This window comes from Notolabrus celidotus, chromosome 15 (genome assembly GCF_009762535.1).
Source record: "Notolabrus celidotus isolate fNotCel1 chromosome 15, fNotCel1.pri, whole genome shotgun sequence".
Taxonomy (NCBI): Eukaryota; Metazoa; Chordata; class Actinopteri; order Labriformes; family Labridae; genus Notolabrus; species Notolabrus celidotus.
This window is the reverse complement of record NC_048286.1, coordinates 3,958,977-3,977,018: the sequence shown is the minus strand read 5'-3', so window position 1 is coordinate 3,977,018 and position 18,042 is coordinate 3,958,977. Positions and strand designations below refer to the sequence as shown.

Below are 18,042 nucleotides of genomic sequence, written 5' to 3'. Positions count from 1 at the left end.
CTTGCTGCTCTTTTCTTTACCCAGTCATGTTACTGACCTGTTGTAAATTAACCTCATTAGTTGGAATATGTAAACAACTTCTTCAGTGTTTTTCTTCTCCCTGTCAGAACTTTTCCAAAAGGTTGCTGGCATCAAATTTAAAATGAGCTTATATTTCTAAGAACAGCGAAATCTTTCAGTTTCAACATTTAAGATGTTGTTTTTGCATTATTTTCAGTTAAAAATATGTGCAGCTTGAATGATTTGCAAACCAACAAAATCTGTTTTTAAAAAGCAGCAACCTCGGGCAGTGAGAATTGAAGCCAGTGGTAAAAACTGCAGTACCTCAAGTTTCCACTAGAGGCTGGCTCTAGAAGTACCAGAAACCACAAACACGCCCATTCAAAAAAGCCATTTATTTCTAAACCATGTTTAAAGCCTGGTTCAAAAAATGATTGCACTCTTGAATAGCTCATTTCACCATTGGCAAACACTGTAAGGGGGATTCATATTTTCATAGGTTGAGTTCAACATTTCCAATATGGCACCCACTGATGATTGGCTTCAGAAACGGACGGGTTACGTCACAGATACTACGTCCATTTGTTATGCAGCCTATGGTTTTTAATCAACATTTCACAAAGCATCCAAACCTTTTTTGGAGCTGGGTTGTATTTTTTCTCTAAGGATCATGTTTTTATCCTTTTGTCTTGAAGAAATATATGCTCCAAAGCCACCTTGTTTTTCCTGGAGTAAACATCTTGGAAGTAGACTTTGAGGAGGTTTGGTGTTACTTTAAGGGCAGCTGGATTGCCGTATTTGGTATCAAGGTTGTCCTCTTCATCTGTCTCATTTTGTTTTATGGATTAAGTGTCCTTCTGCCGGCAGAGTTTGACAGAAAGGGAATAAATGAGAGGCCTGCATTGATTTCCTGTAAGGTTTCATTGTGTGCCTGTGTGTGAGCTCTTATCAAGTCTGGGGCTTGTAGTGTTTGTTGAAAGAAGAATCAGATGAATGTGCTGCAGCTAGGGAACTCCAATAATCTCAGTCTAATGATTTATTGAATGTTGGCTACCTGTTTTAATTTCCTCCTAACTTCAGTGACACCTGCAGTTCATGGAACTCATTTAAGGATACCTCTCTGTATGTTTCAGGGGATGTTCGTACGTCTGAGCGTTCACAAAACCTTTCTGCAGATTTAAATGTGTTTCAGATTAATGAATACCTTCGACATGCTGTTACTTTCAGACACAATTACCTTCTAAAGGTCCTGTTGTGGTTGACGTGGATCACGGATATGTGGCTGTTTTGTAGTTTATTATTTTTAGGATCTGATAAACAGTCAGGAGTCCATACGTGGGGTTTTATTTTGAAATTGTGCAGATATGCCGGTCTCCTCCTTGACTTCCTGTCCAGGTTGATCTTATGTGTTTAGCCTGATGCGTGCTGGACGCAGGCTACGTCGAAAATGGAATCGGGGTGTATCTTTACCACTGTGGTGCTCCCCATGTAAACATTAGCATTAGCGGTGACGGAACATGGCGCACACGCTTCCTGTTGACATTAGGATTCAGAGAGATTCTGAAAATCTAGAATGAATCTTCGGGTAAGCGCAAATCTCTGCACCAAATTCTGCACCAATCCACCCGGAAAAGAAAAGTCAAGGGATCATCAAACTCATGAGTGCTTGTCCTCAACAAAATGTCATGCAAATCTAAAAAAATATGTAGAGAGACGTGGGGTCTTATCGGTTTTATGTCACTAGTAATCGTAGGAGCTACAAGGATGGCGCACAGCCACTGTAATGAGAAACTGCAGTGAAACGGAACGCAAGCTAGGCCACAGATTTCTGCAGATGGGTCAGTTCTGCCCAAGCGGCAAACTCCGTTCTAAAAATATGAGGCCAATGCGGAAGTGCTAAAAGCTGCAGTTCATCGAGGATCCGCTTGAGGCTGGCTCCGGAAGTACTGGAAACCACATACAGACCCATTAAAAAAAGACGATCTTTACAGCAGAAATAAACATGTTTACAGCCTGGTACAAAAGACGAGTGTAGTCACGATAGTTCATTGGCACACACTGTAGGGGGGGATGAATTTTTTCATAATGTGGCAATTGTGAAGATATTAAGATTACGAATTTTCCATTATGAGAGGCACAGCTGACTTGATTGACAGGCAGGAACACTGTAACTGTTGGCTAGGAGGCTCAAAGCCCGCCTCTTTACGTCACAATTGCTCAACAGAAGTTTTGTTGAGTTCAGCATTTCCAATATGGCTGCGGCCGACGATCAGCTTCAAAACAGCGCTTCAGAAACAGATGGGTGAGACGTCACGGATACTACGCGTACCACATGTCTCGGTTTAGGTGTACGCTCTACTAGGATTTTTTCAGCACTTTGTTTTACCACCAGAAAGCCTGTTTGTTTTTGCAGTATTTGCTAACGCCACACAGACATGCTCTTCTACCTGCAGCGCTTTGATAAGCTAACCTGTTCTACAATGTACATTAATGATATATCGCCAATTTTCGACATTTTTGCATCTCTGCGGGTTCATCTTTTTTTTTTTTTAAGATGTTTTTATTCTGCTGATTTATCTTAATTCTCAAAAGATAAGAGTCACTGTTGTAACCAAGTCTTAAGGCTGATTTATACTTCTGCGTCAAATTAACGGCGTACCCTACGCCGGGGGTCCGTGTAGCTCCCGTTCCTACACAGAGGCCTACGTACGTAGCTGACGTGCACCTCCTCCAAAATGTAACTAGGCGTAGAATCAACGCGGGCCGCAAGCCCTGTTATTGGTCCACTTAGCGGCATTGTGTTTCCCGCATTCACAGTACTTCCGGGATCCCGGACATCGGCTGTGTATTTCCTCTCCTCCTCTCTATTCTTCATGTAATCATGTCTGTATGATAAACAGCAACATGTATCAGCTGTAGATCAACAGAACACGCTCTGAATCTCTGTGGAAAAGGAAACAGAGATCGTAGCAGGACCGGATGTAGGCGACCGGCTATCAGAGAGACCACACTGCCCTCAGGCGTTTCGCAGAGAATTGCTGCGTGACACGGACACATCGACGCACAAGTATGTGGTGCTCATGTCCGCGTCAGCCCCTGCTGCTTAGGGGAGACGCAGAAGTATAAATCAGCCTTTACTTGTGACAGGAAGTAGTTTTCTCAGTCCGTCGGTATTAGCTTGCAGTTTACACACCTGCACCACCAGGTAACTCAGGATTTCTCCTGCTCTCCAGTTTAGCACAGAAGTGTCTCCGCTTTTTCCTCCGGTGCATTAAATTGCCTTTTCCCTTGTAAACTCATGAAGGTGTCCATGTGTGTCCACAGTAAACAGCATGACATAGGCGCTCTCAGAATCACTCATTATTAAGTTTGAATGTATTTTTGCTCTATTTAAAGCTGCAGACTTGAACAGCTGATTAGTGCGCTGCATGCTGAAGAGCATGTCTGTGTTGCGTTCACAAATAACGCAAAAACGAACTGGCTTTCTGGTGGCAAAGTGGAGTGCTGAAAAAAATCCCCAGTAGATTTAAACACCTAAACCGAGATGAGTGCTCGGGTTGGAGTCTTTCAAAATTAGCTAAATAACGTGGCAGAACCGACCCTGTCTGCAGAATCTGTAGCCTAGCTTGCTTGCTGTTTATCATTAAAGTGACAGAGCTGAGTGGCATCCGTTGTGGCTAGTACAATTACTAGTGACATAAAAACTCAGACAACCACACTTCAAAAACACTGAAATATCCCTTTAAATCACAACAAAAGCTCTCCTCGCACTGATAAGCTCTTAACCATACTCTTGGTTAGGTTGTTTGAGACAGTTCAGTTTTTTAACGGGGTCTGTTCTTTGTCTTGCCTTTAATTCATCAATCAATATATAAATGGAGCGACTGTAAGAGTGTAAAGAATATTTAGGCCAAAGGGATTGAGACTGAAGAAAGGTTAGACAAAGAAGATGTTACCGAAGAGCAAGTAGAGGGAGTCAGGAGGGGGGAATCCATCAGTCCAGACTCCCCGGAGGGAACAACAGAGCGGGGTATTTCCCAGACCTGCCGTTTACCACAGCGCTGGCTGGTAGTCGTTATACGGTCGGCTAATCAACTTTTAGCTTTCTCCTGAGCAGCGGTGATACTGTGAGCCACGCTGAGAGCTCTAATGAAGACAGACGAGGGAGGATGTGTGAGGCTGAGATGGATGCTCGTAGATCAGCGGCTCTGCAGCTGTCAGCAACAGGGTGGTTGTTATCATCAGACATATTGATTGGTGTGTTGGGAGGTTGTTTTCTCTGAGTGCGTGTGTTTGTGCAGACATACTGGTGTGTGTGTCTACCTCAGCTGCTTTAGGCCATATATCTGGATTGACTCAAGTTGTATGCTCACCATAATATCCTGTCCAATGAGTCCGTACCTGTTTACCTCCGAGGTGAGCTGCCGAATACGACTCATGAAAAACTGAGTTGAATTGATCGAGATTAGTCAAATGGTACGACAACAGAGATCTCAGGAACCCAGCTTCATTTTAGTCTTTCATCCTCTGGAAAGTATGATTGGATGGTAAATTGGATTTCTTTATTCTGAATTTTCGTGCCCATGTTCGGATCAAATTTTTCGTGTAAAGCCTACAACTCTCCAACCAAGGCTTTGCTAGCTAAAGAGCTAAATGTCTTACAAGATTTAACGTTTGTGCCGGCATGTGAATGCTTCACTGCTCTTTGAGGACTAAAGAGTTAAACTGTGTGCATATTTACCTCATTCAGACATTTAATGGGAAACCAGAGATAACATCGTGACACAGGGGCTGTGACAGGTAACGTTAAACCAGAACGTCTGCTTGTTTAGTCATTGTTGCGTTGCAGTTAATAATTCAACGTAGCTACAAATCAACATACAGTATGACAAAAAGATCATTCATATCTACCACACTGGGTGATGGCGCTCATGGGGAATGCACTACCGTTTTCGTCCAAAGGGGGCACCAGAATCAACACAACATGAAAACTCACATTGGCTTGAAAAGAAAGTGAGCCCAAAGTTTTGTCTTGCAGATTCAAATTAACTTTGTGTGATTTATATAGGGACATGGTTTTTGTTAGAACCAGCAGGCATATTTTGTTGGGATATGCACTTATCTCTTCATAAAACTCCTTCAAATGTTAATTACTGGCTCCAACAGTACCTTGCTGCCTCTATGAGCTGTGAGTCCAGGCCTGAGATTTAATCGAGTCAGTATTAGAGCCGAATCAAATGGCAAACAAATATTAACCTCCTGTTGTTTGTAGAACACCGGCTGGTGTCGTCTCCTCACACTGCCCTCAAGTTTAACAAACGCTGATGAGCAATAGATGAAAAAAACAAAACAAACAAAGGGAGAGAAATCAGAAAATGATTGTTAAACTTGAACTCTTGTCTTCCAGGAATGGATCCGCCGATGGGCCAGGAGAGGAGAGCTCCGGTCACCCCGTCCTCGTCTTCACGCTACCACCGACGGCGGTCTTCTGGCTCCAGAGATGAACGCTACCGATCAGGTAAAAGGCCGGGTTTACCTTGACCATATGTCTGCTGTTAGCGTAGCCGTGTTAAACCAAAGGAGTGTCAGACTGATTTATGATCGATCTTCCCATCCTAACAATTGAAGTTGAGAGCTTTAGAAATCCAGAATCAAGAATGACTTTTTTTTGCCACCAATTTGGTCATAACAAACAACTTTCAGCTCTGGTTAGCATATATGCCTAATAATCAGCAATAAAACACTGACATTTTTCATGAATTGACTTAAAGGTGACATATCACGCTTTTTTCATCAATGTATATTGGTCTAAGAGGTCCCCAAAACATGTCTTTAAAGTTTATGCTCAAAAAAACACTTTGAAATCAGATTTTGGCATGCCTGAAAAACCCTCTTCTTCAGTCCTCCTCAGAACACTCTGTTTTCTCTCTGACCACGCCCCCTCAGGAAGTGGATGTGCCTCGGCTGTCCAGCACGTTGATCTAATGTTTACATGTTGGCTGAATATACACGGCTGCTCAGAGATCACGTTACTTCAACCCTCTGAATCTGATCCAGAATATGATCCTGACGGAGAGGCGCCTGTAGCAGGACCTTTCTGAAGGATTGGTCACAGATTTAGTGTTTCTTGTTGTTTTATTTATCAGTATGTAGACGTGTGTCTTGGTACACAGCTACGAACATGTAGCTATGTGGCTATGCTAACTAGCACTAGCACTTATCCATGATAAATAAAAATCATCCACTAGATCTTCAAATCTGCAGACGTGGGGAGTAAAACCGACCTCTACCAGAAAGGCAGCGGGACCTTTCTGAAGGATTGGTCACAGATTTTGTGTTTCTTGTTGTTTTATTTGTCAGTATGTCGACGTGTGTCTTGGTACACAGCTACAGCTACAGCTATGAACATGTAGCTATGTGGCTATGCTAATTAGCGCTAGCACTTATCCATGACAAACAAAAATCATCCACTAGATCTTCAAATCTGCAGACGTGGGGAGTAAAACCGACCTCTGCCAGAAAGGCAGCGGGACCTTTCTGAAGGATTGGTCACAGATTTAGTGTTTCTTGTTGTTTTATTTGTCAGTGTGTCGACGTGTGTCTTGGTACACAGCTACAGCTACGACATGTAGCTATGTAGCTATGCTAACTAGCGCTAGCACTTATCCATGATAAATAAAAATCATCCACTAGATCTTCAAATCTGCAGACGTGGGGAGTAAAACTGACCTTTGTGTTCATTAAGACAGCCTACAACTAGCATGCCTCCCTCCTAAGCTCCTTGTTAGCACACATTTGTGCAGGTAATGAAAAACGGAGGGGGGATTCAGTATTATTTTAAACAGTCTATGGGCTGAACAAGCTCCGAGCTCTGACTCCGTGACAGACCGGATATTGTTGTTACGTAACAAAAACACGGAAGTCTGAAACGGCTCGTTTCACACACATTTACAGAAAGGTGGAGAAATCAAAACAGGGGCAGAATGGATTTTTTTTATTTTCGGGGGGGTTTGTAGACATGCCAGGGAAACATATTTCAGGTAGAGAACCATTAAAAAGTCCATTTTGCATGATATGTCACCTTTAATTAATATGATCATGCACTGAGTGACAGCGTTTCAATGCTAACCTGCTGCACTGAAAGGAGAGAGACCCTGTTAATGTAATCACTCACCAGCATTTCCCGACATGTGGGACTATGGAGCTGTATCAACATTTCACTGTATGTTTTATTGGTTGTTATATAGCACATGTTTTACTGTATAATACCCAGTGAGTGACGGAGAAAGGTGTTTGTCTTCATTGCTGTTTCAATGTTAATTTCCGTTGATAAAGTCAGAACAAGCAGCAGAGTCCACCCCGTCCCTCCTGTCACCCATTGTGGATTTACTCCCCCATATTACCCTCCTATTAACCATTAACTCTCTCTCTCTCCGCTAGTACGGCTGTTACTGAAGTTCAACTATGTTTCCTCTCATCCTTTAAAAGTCAAGAGCATGTTGAGTGTTGAGCTAACGTTCAGCCTGACAGCATTCAGGTCCGACTGTTGGATTGTGGATCAGGAAATGTGACTTTTCGGTGAAAGTAGAAAAATCAGGCACTTCACTGCTGGTTAACGTGGTTTGGCATGTAAAAGTGGAAGCCGAAGTATGAGACGCTCACGCTTTTTCACATTTATTTCAAGAAAGAAAAAAAAGACTTCTTATTTTTGGACCAATATGGCAATGTTTGCAGATGATATCTGGGCACAAACAGCAGGACCGCCGGACAGCTGGAGTCATGTGACCGAGGTTTTCCTGCAGTAATCACTGAATCAAGAATTCTCCTCCGTCTCTCCTCATCCATGTTGTCCTCTGAAAACCTCTTACCTGTTGACTCCAGGCCTGGCAGGAAGTTAACCCACTGACTAGAATAGAAACTTATCAGATCCGGTGCTGTGACGGATCAGAGGCGGACCGAACATGGATCTGGTGGAATTTGGCCATAAGTGAAACAAATACAGCAAATCCAGTTTCAGGAGTCGATCTGTGGAGAAGCTTTTGACAAATCTGTCACAGTTCTTGTATTGTTTGGTTTTGTTCCATCTGTGTCCGGTGCGGATTAATATAGGATTATGGAAGGATTTTAACTTCTTTCTGTGGCGACTCATTCTAAGTTAATCTGCAGTAATTCCCTTCAGTGACGTATAAGGTTGGTAATAAAGATATGCAGCAGTCTAATAAGAAAACAGACGGTCTGTTTTTGAAGGTCTGAGGTCCTGGATCAGTTCCAGACTTACTTTATTATTCCCTTCCCTCATGCTGTCTGAGTTTGTTTGACTTTAATCTGACAGAAAATAAATCCTGTAGAAACCTTTTAACCCGTTCAATTGAAAAAGAAAAGCAGTGTGAGCAACTTTAAAGCGCTGCACATGCTCACTTTCACACGCCGTGCAGTCACACTCAGTCAACCGCGAGACAATAAACGTGCACTTGAGATTTAAATGACCTCCGTTCCCCTACATAAGCACACACATAAGCCAAACAAACGTACATGTGTGAGCCCCATTCATCCTGACAAATGTCTTACTTATGTCATTACGGGGCCGACAGCCTGTGCCATTAGCAGCTCTGTGTTTGTCTGCTGCCAGCAATGGATGGCGTTCAAACAAACTCAGCTGTGTGAGCTTTATCGCAGCGCTTTATCTCCAAACACTCGTTTAAGAAATGTCTTTTCTGACACTCCCTGAACCTAATCCAGCCTGAAACCACAGGGCCTCATGGGAGCTCCTGACAGGCGGGGGGATGTTTGTGTTTGTAAACTAAAAGTGAATAAATGGGAACACGGTGCTCATTCTAACAGGAACAAACACAGCTCTCCGTCTCACAGCTGTGTTTCTTCTGTCCCTCAGTGGTTCAGAAAGTTGGACTCAGATCTAAATCATGTGGATTTGGGGGGACCCAGTGGTTAAAGCATGCGCCCCATGTTCAGAGGCTGTAGCCCTCAATGCAGAGGTCGCTGCTTCGACTCCCAGCCACAGCCCTTTGTTGCATGTCATCCCCCTGCTCTCTACGCCCACATTTTCTGTCTCTCCTCAGCTGCACTGTTTCTTAAAGGCAGGGTTTTTCAAACACAACCTGGATTGCATCAATCTAATCCAGATACAGATTTAAAGATGACCAAATCTGGATTACCAGGGACCATTACTACTACTTTGTCCACAGCACTGTTCCTTTTGGCAGCTATTTCAGATTACCATGCGATACAATACGATATGGTACAGTACAGTACAGTAAGATATGTTACAATGTGCTGCAGTACAACGCAATATGGTATGAGACGGTACGATATGAGACGGCATGATATGAATTGGTATAGGGGTGTAACGGGACACAAAATTTTCGGTTCAGTTCGGTACACAATTTTGAAGCTTCGGTTTGGTACATTTTCGGTATGGTAAGGAGGAAGGAAAGCAACAAATAAAATGTATTTTCCATAATTAGGAACTCAAATAACTTTTACACATGGTCTAAAGTGCAGCATCGACAGTTCTGGCTTGCAGACCTGCTCAGATTTATTTTATTTTCCTTTTTCTTTTTACATTTCAAATGAAATATAACTTTTTTTTAAAGTATTTTTATTAAAAAATTATAGATTCAAACATAGAATCATGCAGAACCTCCTCCAAGCACAGAATGTGAGTAGATTTTTTGTTTGGGGAGTAAATGTCAGAGGTCTATTCACCACAAAACACTTCAATATCTGTACCAGAATAGTCATGTTAGTGATAAAATGATGCTTAATCTTTACAGCCTTTTTAGGGTTGGTGCAGCCTGTCTTACCTGCTGCTTCTGCTGTGTGTTTTTGCCCTGTGAGGTCAGCCTGACACAAACACAAAAACGCACACAGAGAAACGCCACGTGCCACTGTTTACTACTTTGAACGTCCAGCTAGTCCGCTGAAACCGGGCTTTTTGGATTTTATGACAGATTTATTAGCTGAAGGGAAATTTTACTTTGGTTTTCTATGAACCCCCATGAGGCTTGATATACACTACCAGTCAAAAGTTTGGACACACCTTCTCATTCAAGGGTTTGTATTTATTGTAATGATTGTAAACACTGTAGATTAATACTGAAGACATCAAAACTATGAAAGAACATATATAGAATTATTAAATGAACAAAAAAGTGTTAAACAAAGCAGAATCTGTTTTATATTTTAGATTCTGTAAAGTAGCCCCCTTTTTCCTTCATGACAGTTTTGCACACTCTTGGTATTCTCTCAGTCTGCTTCATGAAGTGGTCTCCTGGAATGGTTTCTAATTAACATGAGCCTTGTCAAGAGTTCATTTGTAGAATGACTTGCCTTCTTAATGTGTTTGAGACCATCAGTTGTGTTGTTCAGAGGTAGGGTTAGTACACAATGGATAGCTCTATTTGACTACTGTTGTAATCCAGATTATGGCAAAACCAGATTATTTCATAGTTTTGATGTCTTCAGTATTAATCTAGTGTTGCACATTAACCGTTTACTTAATCATTTACTTATCTCGAATACTGTCTGCACCTTAATATCATTTGCACTGTTATCTATTTTCATTTTCATTGTCCATTTTTAAACTGTCACTGCACTACCTGCACTGTGTACATAGGCTGTTTTTATAAAACTGTATTTTATTATATTTGATTGTATTTTATATTTCAATTTTAGATATTTAAAAGCTGGAAGAGAGAAACAGCATCTTGTTTTTCCTGTATGTCTCGTATATACAGTGAAAATTGACAATAAAAACCTTTGAATCTTGAATATTGAATCTGAAGTGGTCTCCTGGAATGGTTTCTAATGAACATGAGCCTTGTCAAGAGTTCATTTGTAGAATGACTTGCCTTCTTAATGTGTTTGAGACCATCAGTTGTGTTGTTCAGAGGTAGGGTTAGTACACAATGGATAGCCCTATCTGTCTACTGTTGTAATCCAGATTATGGTGAAACCAGATTATTTCATAGTTTTGATGTCTTTAGTATTAATCTACAATGTTGAATAAAATTAAAATAAATAAAAAACATTACATGAGAGGGTGTGTCCAAACTTTTGACTGGTAGTGTGTTTTTTTTTCCTGTGAGAGATGACGTGATCTACTCAGCCTTCAGTGCACGCTCTGCACCACACACCGCTCCTCACTAACTCACACACACTGATGATCACAGGTAACCTCTGTTTGAGCTCACAGCACAAACCTGATTACAGTAATTCAAATTCTATGTTTTGAGGTGATTTGTTGAGAAAGTGACTGCACTGAAACCAGTGTTTCTGTAGGATACGTGACGGGTTGTGCACGCTGTGTGTGTGGTGTCCCTATTTTCAGTCAGGATGAGGCCCTTGGATTACCATTACCTTTAGGACTGCGCTGTACCGTTTCAGTAGGCGTCTTCAAAGGGCCGTAATGAAACGGTTCAGTACAAGTACATATACGTTTACACCCTTAGTATGGTATGAGACGAGACGAGACGGTATGACAAGATACAATGATGCAATGGGATAGGACGTGTAGGGATATGATGTGATAAGATACAATACCATATCTTATCATACCATACCATACCATACATAACGAAATGATACATTATGAAATGACATGATACAGTACTTTACGTTGCAAAACAAAACAATATGAAATGGTATGATTTGATGCCAAATAGATATTATATGACGTATGAAATGATGTGATATGATGCAGTAAACTTTAACAAATACACAAATCAAAACGTAGGTTATTATAGAACACTGTACCAAAGAGATCGGCTCTAGACCGTGCACTTTTTTACACATAAAGTCATTGCCCTGTTATTTTCAGGCTTTAGCTAATTGAACCCCTCCCAGAGCAAAAACTGAGGACTGAGGAATCCAACCTCACATGGTGAAATGTTTTTATTTGTGTGTGTCCCCAGATGTTCATACAGAAGCCGTACAGGCGGCCCTGGCGAAGCACAAAGAGAGGAAGATGGCCGTGCCGATGCCTTCGAAGAGACGGTCACTGGTGGTCCAATCCTCCATGGATGCCTACACACCACCAGGTAATGAACCAAACACACTCTAACAAGCAAGGCCAAACTAGGACCCTGTTTATGAGTCATGATTAGCAGGACGCTACTTCTGTGAAATTTTGGCATTGCAAAATGTTTTTTTGTTCCAATCGCAGCTTCTGAAATCTTCAAATGCTTTCCCACTTCTGCCCAACATGATCAACATTTATCAACAATGCTTGTCTAAGAATGGGCAGTGGACACTTCTCACAGCTGGTTTCAGCCCTGTAGCGGCACAGTGGGATCCGTCAGGGTTGGGTGGCGGTGGCAGTCGTCCATGTCTTTATGGGACTGGCATGGTTTAATGAGGGTGTTAATGAGGCCATTATTTCTCTGGCTGCGGGGTCGAGCTTCACAGAGCTGCTCTAAACGAGGCATGATTTACAGACAGAGAGGATTAAATATGAGAGGTTTTATTGGATCGAAGCAGATTGCACAAACTGGGAGATTTTTCACTAACAGCCTGATACTGTCAGAGTGTTCATTTTTGGACGTCCTCCCTCTCTCAATCCTAACGTTATCCCACATTTCATCAGCTAGCATGACAGTCATAATTTGTGTTAACACATTGACTCACACAGATTTAAAAGGTTGTTTCTTTTCCTTTCCCTCTGCGTCATGATGTTTTTATTCTGGTGAAACTTGTGAGCCATTAAAGGTGAAGTGAGGAGTTTTCATATTGATTCTGGTGCCCCCTGTGGACGAAATTGGTAGTGTTCTTCTGGGATAAAGACTGCATTTCCGATGAGCACCAACACCCACTGATAAATATGAATGAATGAACACAGATCTTCTTGAGGTCATGTGTTGATTTGTAGCTACGTCAAATTATTAACTGCAACATAACAACGGCTGAACTTTGTAAACTCTGATTTGTTACCGTTAGTTAGCTTACAAAGGGTGAGCAGACCTACCAGTTTAAAGCTATCAGCCCCACAGATAACGTATAATTACCGACACCTTGGCCATAGTTCTTAGAGGCATATATCGTCATTAACGAATAATGTAATGTCATAAATATAGCACAATCACTCTGATGCTTGCACCACAGACATAAATCCTTTGTGAACGTACAAACATGTTTTCTACATATGCAACACTTTCATTTGCTGCTTGTTTGTTTACCATGAAGCGAGGACTTCTGCGTGGACACACACACATGCACACACACACAAACACACACACACACACACACACACACACACACACACACACATACACATATGCACGATACTCACATGATTGGTATGTTTGTGTTTTATGCCTTTTATACACAAAGCAATGCAAACAAGCCGCAAGGAGTCACACAGTCACACATGACACACAGGAACGCAGACAGTCCATCTTGCAGATTAAGAAAGCTCACGTCCTGAGGGAGCTGTAAAAGCACACACACACACACACACACACACACACACACACACACACACACACACACACACACACACACACGCGACTGTCTGGCTGCCAGCGGAGTTCATTTAAGGACAGCAGAGCCGCATGCTGTCGAGCTGCAGGTTGTGTCCTGCAGAGACTACAAGTTAAAGAAGACTGCATTTTCTTAATTTCTCATCTCATCATGGAACATATTTCAGATGTATGTTGCACTGTTCTGAGTCAGGCTCCATCTTTTCTCTGAGCGTGTTTGTGTGTGTTTGTTTCACGAGATTCCCAGGTTGCCCGGCAGCGTTTTATTTTCATCAACATGTTTGTGTTTTGCCTCCCGTTGACTCCAGAGGATAACAAGACACAAATTCACAGATCAAGCTCGTCGGCAAAGCACCGTGGTAGTTAATATGTCCAGACCAGGAGCAGTTCCACACATTTCAGACCAAGTGTTGGGTTTTATACATGATGACCGACAGGAAATGTCACATTTTGCTGTAGGCAAAGACGCCGGTGGCCGAGCAGTCTAAGCAGCCCCCATATACAGAGGCTATAGTCCTCGTCGCAGAGGTCTCCGGTTCGACTCCCGGCCGTGACCATTTCCTATATGTCATCCCCCACTCTCTACTCCCCAAATTTCTTGTCTCTCTTCTGCTGTCCTATCAAATAAAGGCAACCCCCCAAAAAACAAAAAACTTCAAACATAACTTCAACATGAAAAAACAGTTGAACTTTGTAAGTGGTAAAAGTTTTGGGAGTTTCAAGTTTTTTAAATTACCTTCCCAGTCGACACCAAAAGAAATCAGATCACATTAAAGTTATCAGATTGGATCAATAAGCCAATCACATCTATCAGAACCTTTACAGACTGAATTAATGTCTAACTTATTATTTTCAGTCACGGTAAAGTTTAGGTGCTGTGTCACGGATAATACGTCCATTAATTATACAGTCATGATTTCGACCAATCAGAATAAAGTATTTTACACAGCCGTCTGATTGAGAAAGGTGGAAAAATGAACTACTCAAACATATAAGGAACAGATGTATTATAAATGTTTTTTAATGACTGAAATGGACCAGAAAGTGAAACTACATCAATCATTCAATCAATCTTTATTGGTATAGCGCCAAATCACAACAAACATTATCTCAAGACGCTTTTACAAACAGAGCAGGTCTAGACTGTACTCTATGTTCTATTATTAACAAAGACCCAACATCAAGACAGGATAAGACTCAGTCTTACTCCACCTTAATCCACCATGAGCAGAGCACTTTGCAGTATTTAGCAAGTTAAAATGGAGAGGAAAAACCTCCTTAAACAGGCAGAAACCTCCAGCAGAACCAGACTCATGTTAGACAGCCATCTGCCTTGACCGAGTTAGAGATAGGGGGAGCGTTTTTTTTACTGTTAAAGTAGTGCAGGATACATTCTAGAATTCTACAATTTCATTTAGCAGACGCTTTTGTCCAAAGGGACGTACAACACAAACAAGAATTTAGACTGGAGGGAAAAACCTTAGTAAGTGTGACAAAGTGCTTCAAGTTGATTTGCCACAGGTTCTGCCATCTAGTGCCAGAAGAAGTGCCAGGTTTTTGTTTTTTTTTAAAGATAATGTAGCCACAGCTAATCACAACAAATAATTCAAGTCAGCAATATCGTTCAACATTCAACAGCATTCAATATTCAGTGCTAAATCTTCAGTAGGAGCTGGGTTTTTGACCTTCTGATTCATTCTACTCCTGAGGACAAAGAGGAGAAGGGTCAGGTTAAGTGCCTAAGTGTTCCCTAAACAGTTGAGTCTTCAGACATCTCTTGAAAGTAGAAAGAGACTCTGCGGATTGTAAGGAGTTTGGTAATTCATTCCATCAGTTGGGAACAACAGAGGAGAAGAGTCTAGCTAGAGATTTAGAGCCATGTTGAGCTGGGAGCACCAGGCGTCTTTCACAGGTAGAGCGTAGTGGGCGAGAGGGAGTGTAGACCTGCATGAGGGATTCCAGCTAGGCAGGAGCCGTTTTTGTCACTGTTTTGTAGGCCAGAAGAAGAGCTTTGAATTTGATTCAAGCCGCCACTGTAAGCCAGTGAAGAGAGATTAACAGTGGCGTGGGTTTTCTATAGTGAGAATGTTTTTGTTTGATGGAGGCTAAAGTTAGGGGGGTTGTAATTCTAGTTTCTGTTTGTGATGGTGAAACTTTTCTCATCAGACTGTGTGCAATTACCCTGTGGGAAATACACACACACAGACACACACACACACACACACACACACACACACACACAGAAATGTACAAAGAGCACCTGTGTGAACTGGGTCAGCTTCTGTTGTTATTCATATCGCCACCATCAGTCTCACAATGCCACAGGCATTATGAAAATCACATGCAAAACAAGTGCACACTAACACACCCAGAAAGTACACAGACTCTCACAAACTCTTTGTGTCTCACTCAAACACACACACATACTTAAGCTCACAACAACAACTTTAAACGTTGCCCCCCTTTGGTAACTCCAAACAGATGGGATCTGAAACCTTCTCAGGCCACAAAGAAAAGACGAGGACCTTCAGTTAGAAACTACATATCTGTCTGTCTCTACGGAGGCTAGCCGGCTAAATACTTCTTGAAAGACGCTAATAATTGAATATAAATAAGATATTCATAAAGTTAAGACACTTCAATCTTCCCTGTTCATTCATGGACTGTATAATGGATGGAGTAGTATCCATGATGTCTCCCTGCGCTGTTTTGAAGCCAATCATCGGTGGGTGCCATGTTGGAAATGCTGAACTCAACCAAACTTAGTCCGAGCTAGTGTGAGGTAAAGAGGCGGGCCTTAAGCCTTTTTGCTAACAGCTAAAGGTTGCCTGCCTGTCAATCAAGTCAGCCATGTCCTTATTTGGGCAAGACTCGTAAGTTTAATATCTTTGAAAATACAGTTATAAAAAAGTGAACCCCGTACAGTGTGTGCTGATAGAGAAGTAAACTATTTAGACCTAAGCTGTTTTTTGAACCAGTCTGTAAACATGTTTATTTCTGCTGTAAAGATCGTCTTCTTTGAATGGGTGTGTATGTAGTTCTGGTGTTTCTCTGCAGCCAGCCTCTAGTGGACGTTTGATGAACTGCAGTTTTTAGCGCTTCTGCATGGGCTTCATATTTTCAGACTGGAGGCTGCTGCTCGGTTTCATTCAGCTTTTTTACCAATCATCCGTTCTCCTCCTCAGATACCTCCTCAGGCTCAGAGGGAGAAGGTCAGGGCGATGGCGATGAAGGAGGAGGAGGAGACTGCAACGAAGAGGACGGAGGAGGTGGTGGAGGAACCTCCAGCCGGGAGGGGAGCATCAGCATGGAGCACTGGATTAGCCGAGCCATCCACGGCACCTCCTCTACCACCACCTCCTCCACAGCCTCCTCATCCTCGTCCTCCACACGCAGCGGAGGGAGCGGGGCGGCGGGCGGCAGGCTGGCCGACGTCCTGGCCCAACACGTCCACATCTCTGCCCACCGCCACCACCACCACCACCCCCGCCACCACCACCACCATCATCATCACCACAAGACGGGTAAGATATCTGAGCCCAGAAAAGATGTCTTATCCGAAAGTTAACACTCTGTCAAAGTAAACTGACACCTTCTAATAACTTACATTACACCACCCTAAGCCAACACACACTTTTGGCAGGCTCTGCGTGCTCGCGTGTGGAAGAGCATCAGTACACAGTAAGTTAGTGTGTGGGCTCACAGTTCAGACTTTGAAGTGTTTTTACTGGATCATTTGAGATCTGAGGATGTTTGTTGGTGAAGTGTGTTTCTTTAAAGGGTTGTATCTTTGTTTACAGTGTGTAAATGCTGGTTTTACAGTGATTCAGCTTCCTGTATTAACTGAAGTCTGTGTTTGTTATGTATCCTGCTGTGTGTCAGGTGTTTTAAGTTACTGTAGTATCTCTAATAAGAACATTTCATTATTGATACATTTTTTTAAAGCAGCAATTAATCCCTCATTTAAATTGTTATACTTTAAAAGTGACATATCACGCTTTTTTCATCAATATATATTGGTCTAAGAGGTCCCCAAAACATGTCTTTAAAGTTTATGCTCAAAAAAAACACTTTGAAATCAGATTTTGGTCTGCCTGAAAAACCCTCTTCTTCAGTCCTCATCAGAACACTCTGTTTTCTCTCTGACCACGCCCCCTCAGGAAGTGGATGTGCCTCGGCTGTCCAGCACGTTGATCTAATGTTTACATGTTGGCTGAATATACAAGGCTGCTCAGAGATCACGTTACTTCAACCCTCTGAATCTGATCCAGAATCTGATCCTGACGGAGAGGCGCCTGCAGCAGGACCTTTCTGAAGGATTGGTCACAGATTTAGTGTTTCTTGTTGTTTTATTTGTCAGTATGTAGACGTGTGTCTTGGTACACAGCTACGAACATGTAGCTATGTGGCTATGCTAACTAGCGCTAGCACTTATCCATGATAAATAAAAATCATCCACTAGATCTTCAAATCTGCAGACGTGGGGAGTAAAACCGACCTCTGCCAGAAAGGCAGCGGGACCTTTTCTGAAGGATTGGTCACAGATTTA

General features: G+C 42.2%; 1 protein-coding gene across 2 annotated transcripts in view; it reads left to right on the top strand.

Moving 5' to 3' along the window:
* Positions 1 to 18,042, top strand: part of dip2ca (disco-interacting protein 2 homolog Ca) — a 228,952-nt gene that overhangs the window by 113,494 nt on the left and 97,416 nt on the right. For both annotated transcript variants that reach the window (XM_034703282.1, XM_034703283.1), the window contains exons 3-5: positions 5,408 to 5,518; positions 11,931 to 12,056; positions 16,679 to 17,017. In XM_034703282.1, coding sequence (XP_034559173.1) covers positions 5,408 to 5,518; positions 11,931 to 12,056; positions 16,679 to 17,017 — 576 coding nt within the window. The remainder of the gene's footprint in view (positions 1 to 5,407; positions 5,519 to 11,930; positions 12,057 to 16,678; positions 17,018 to 18,042) is intronic.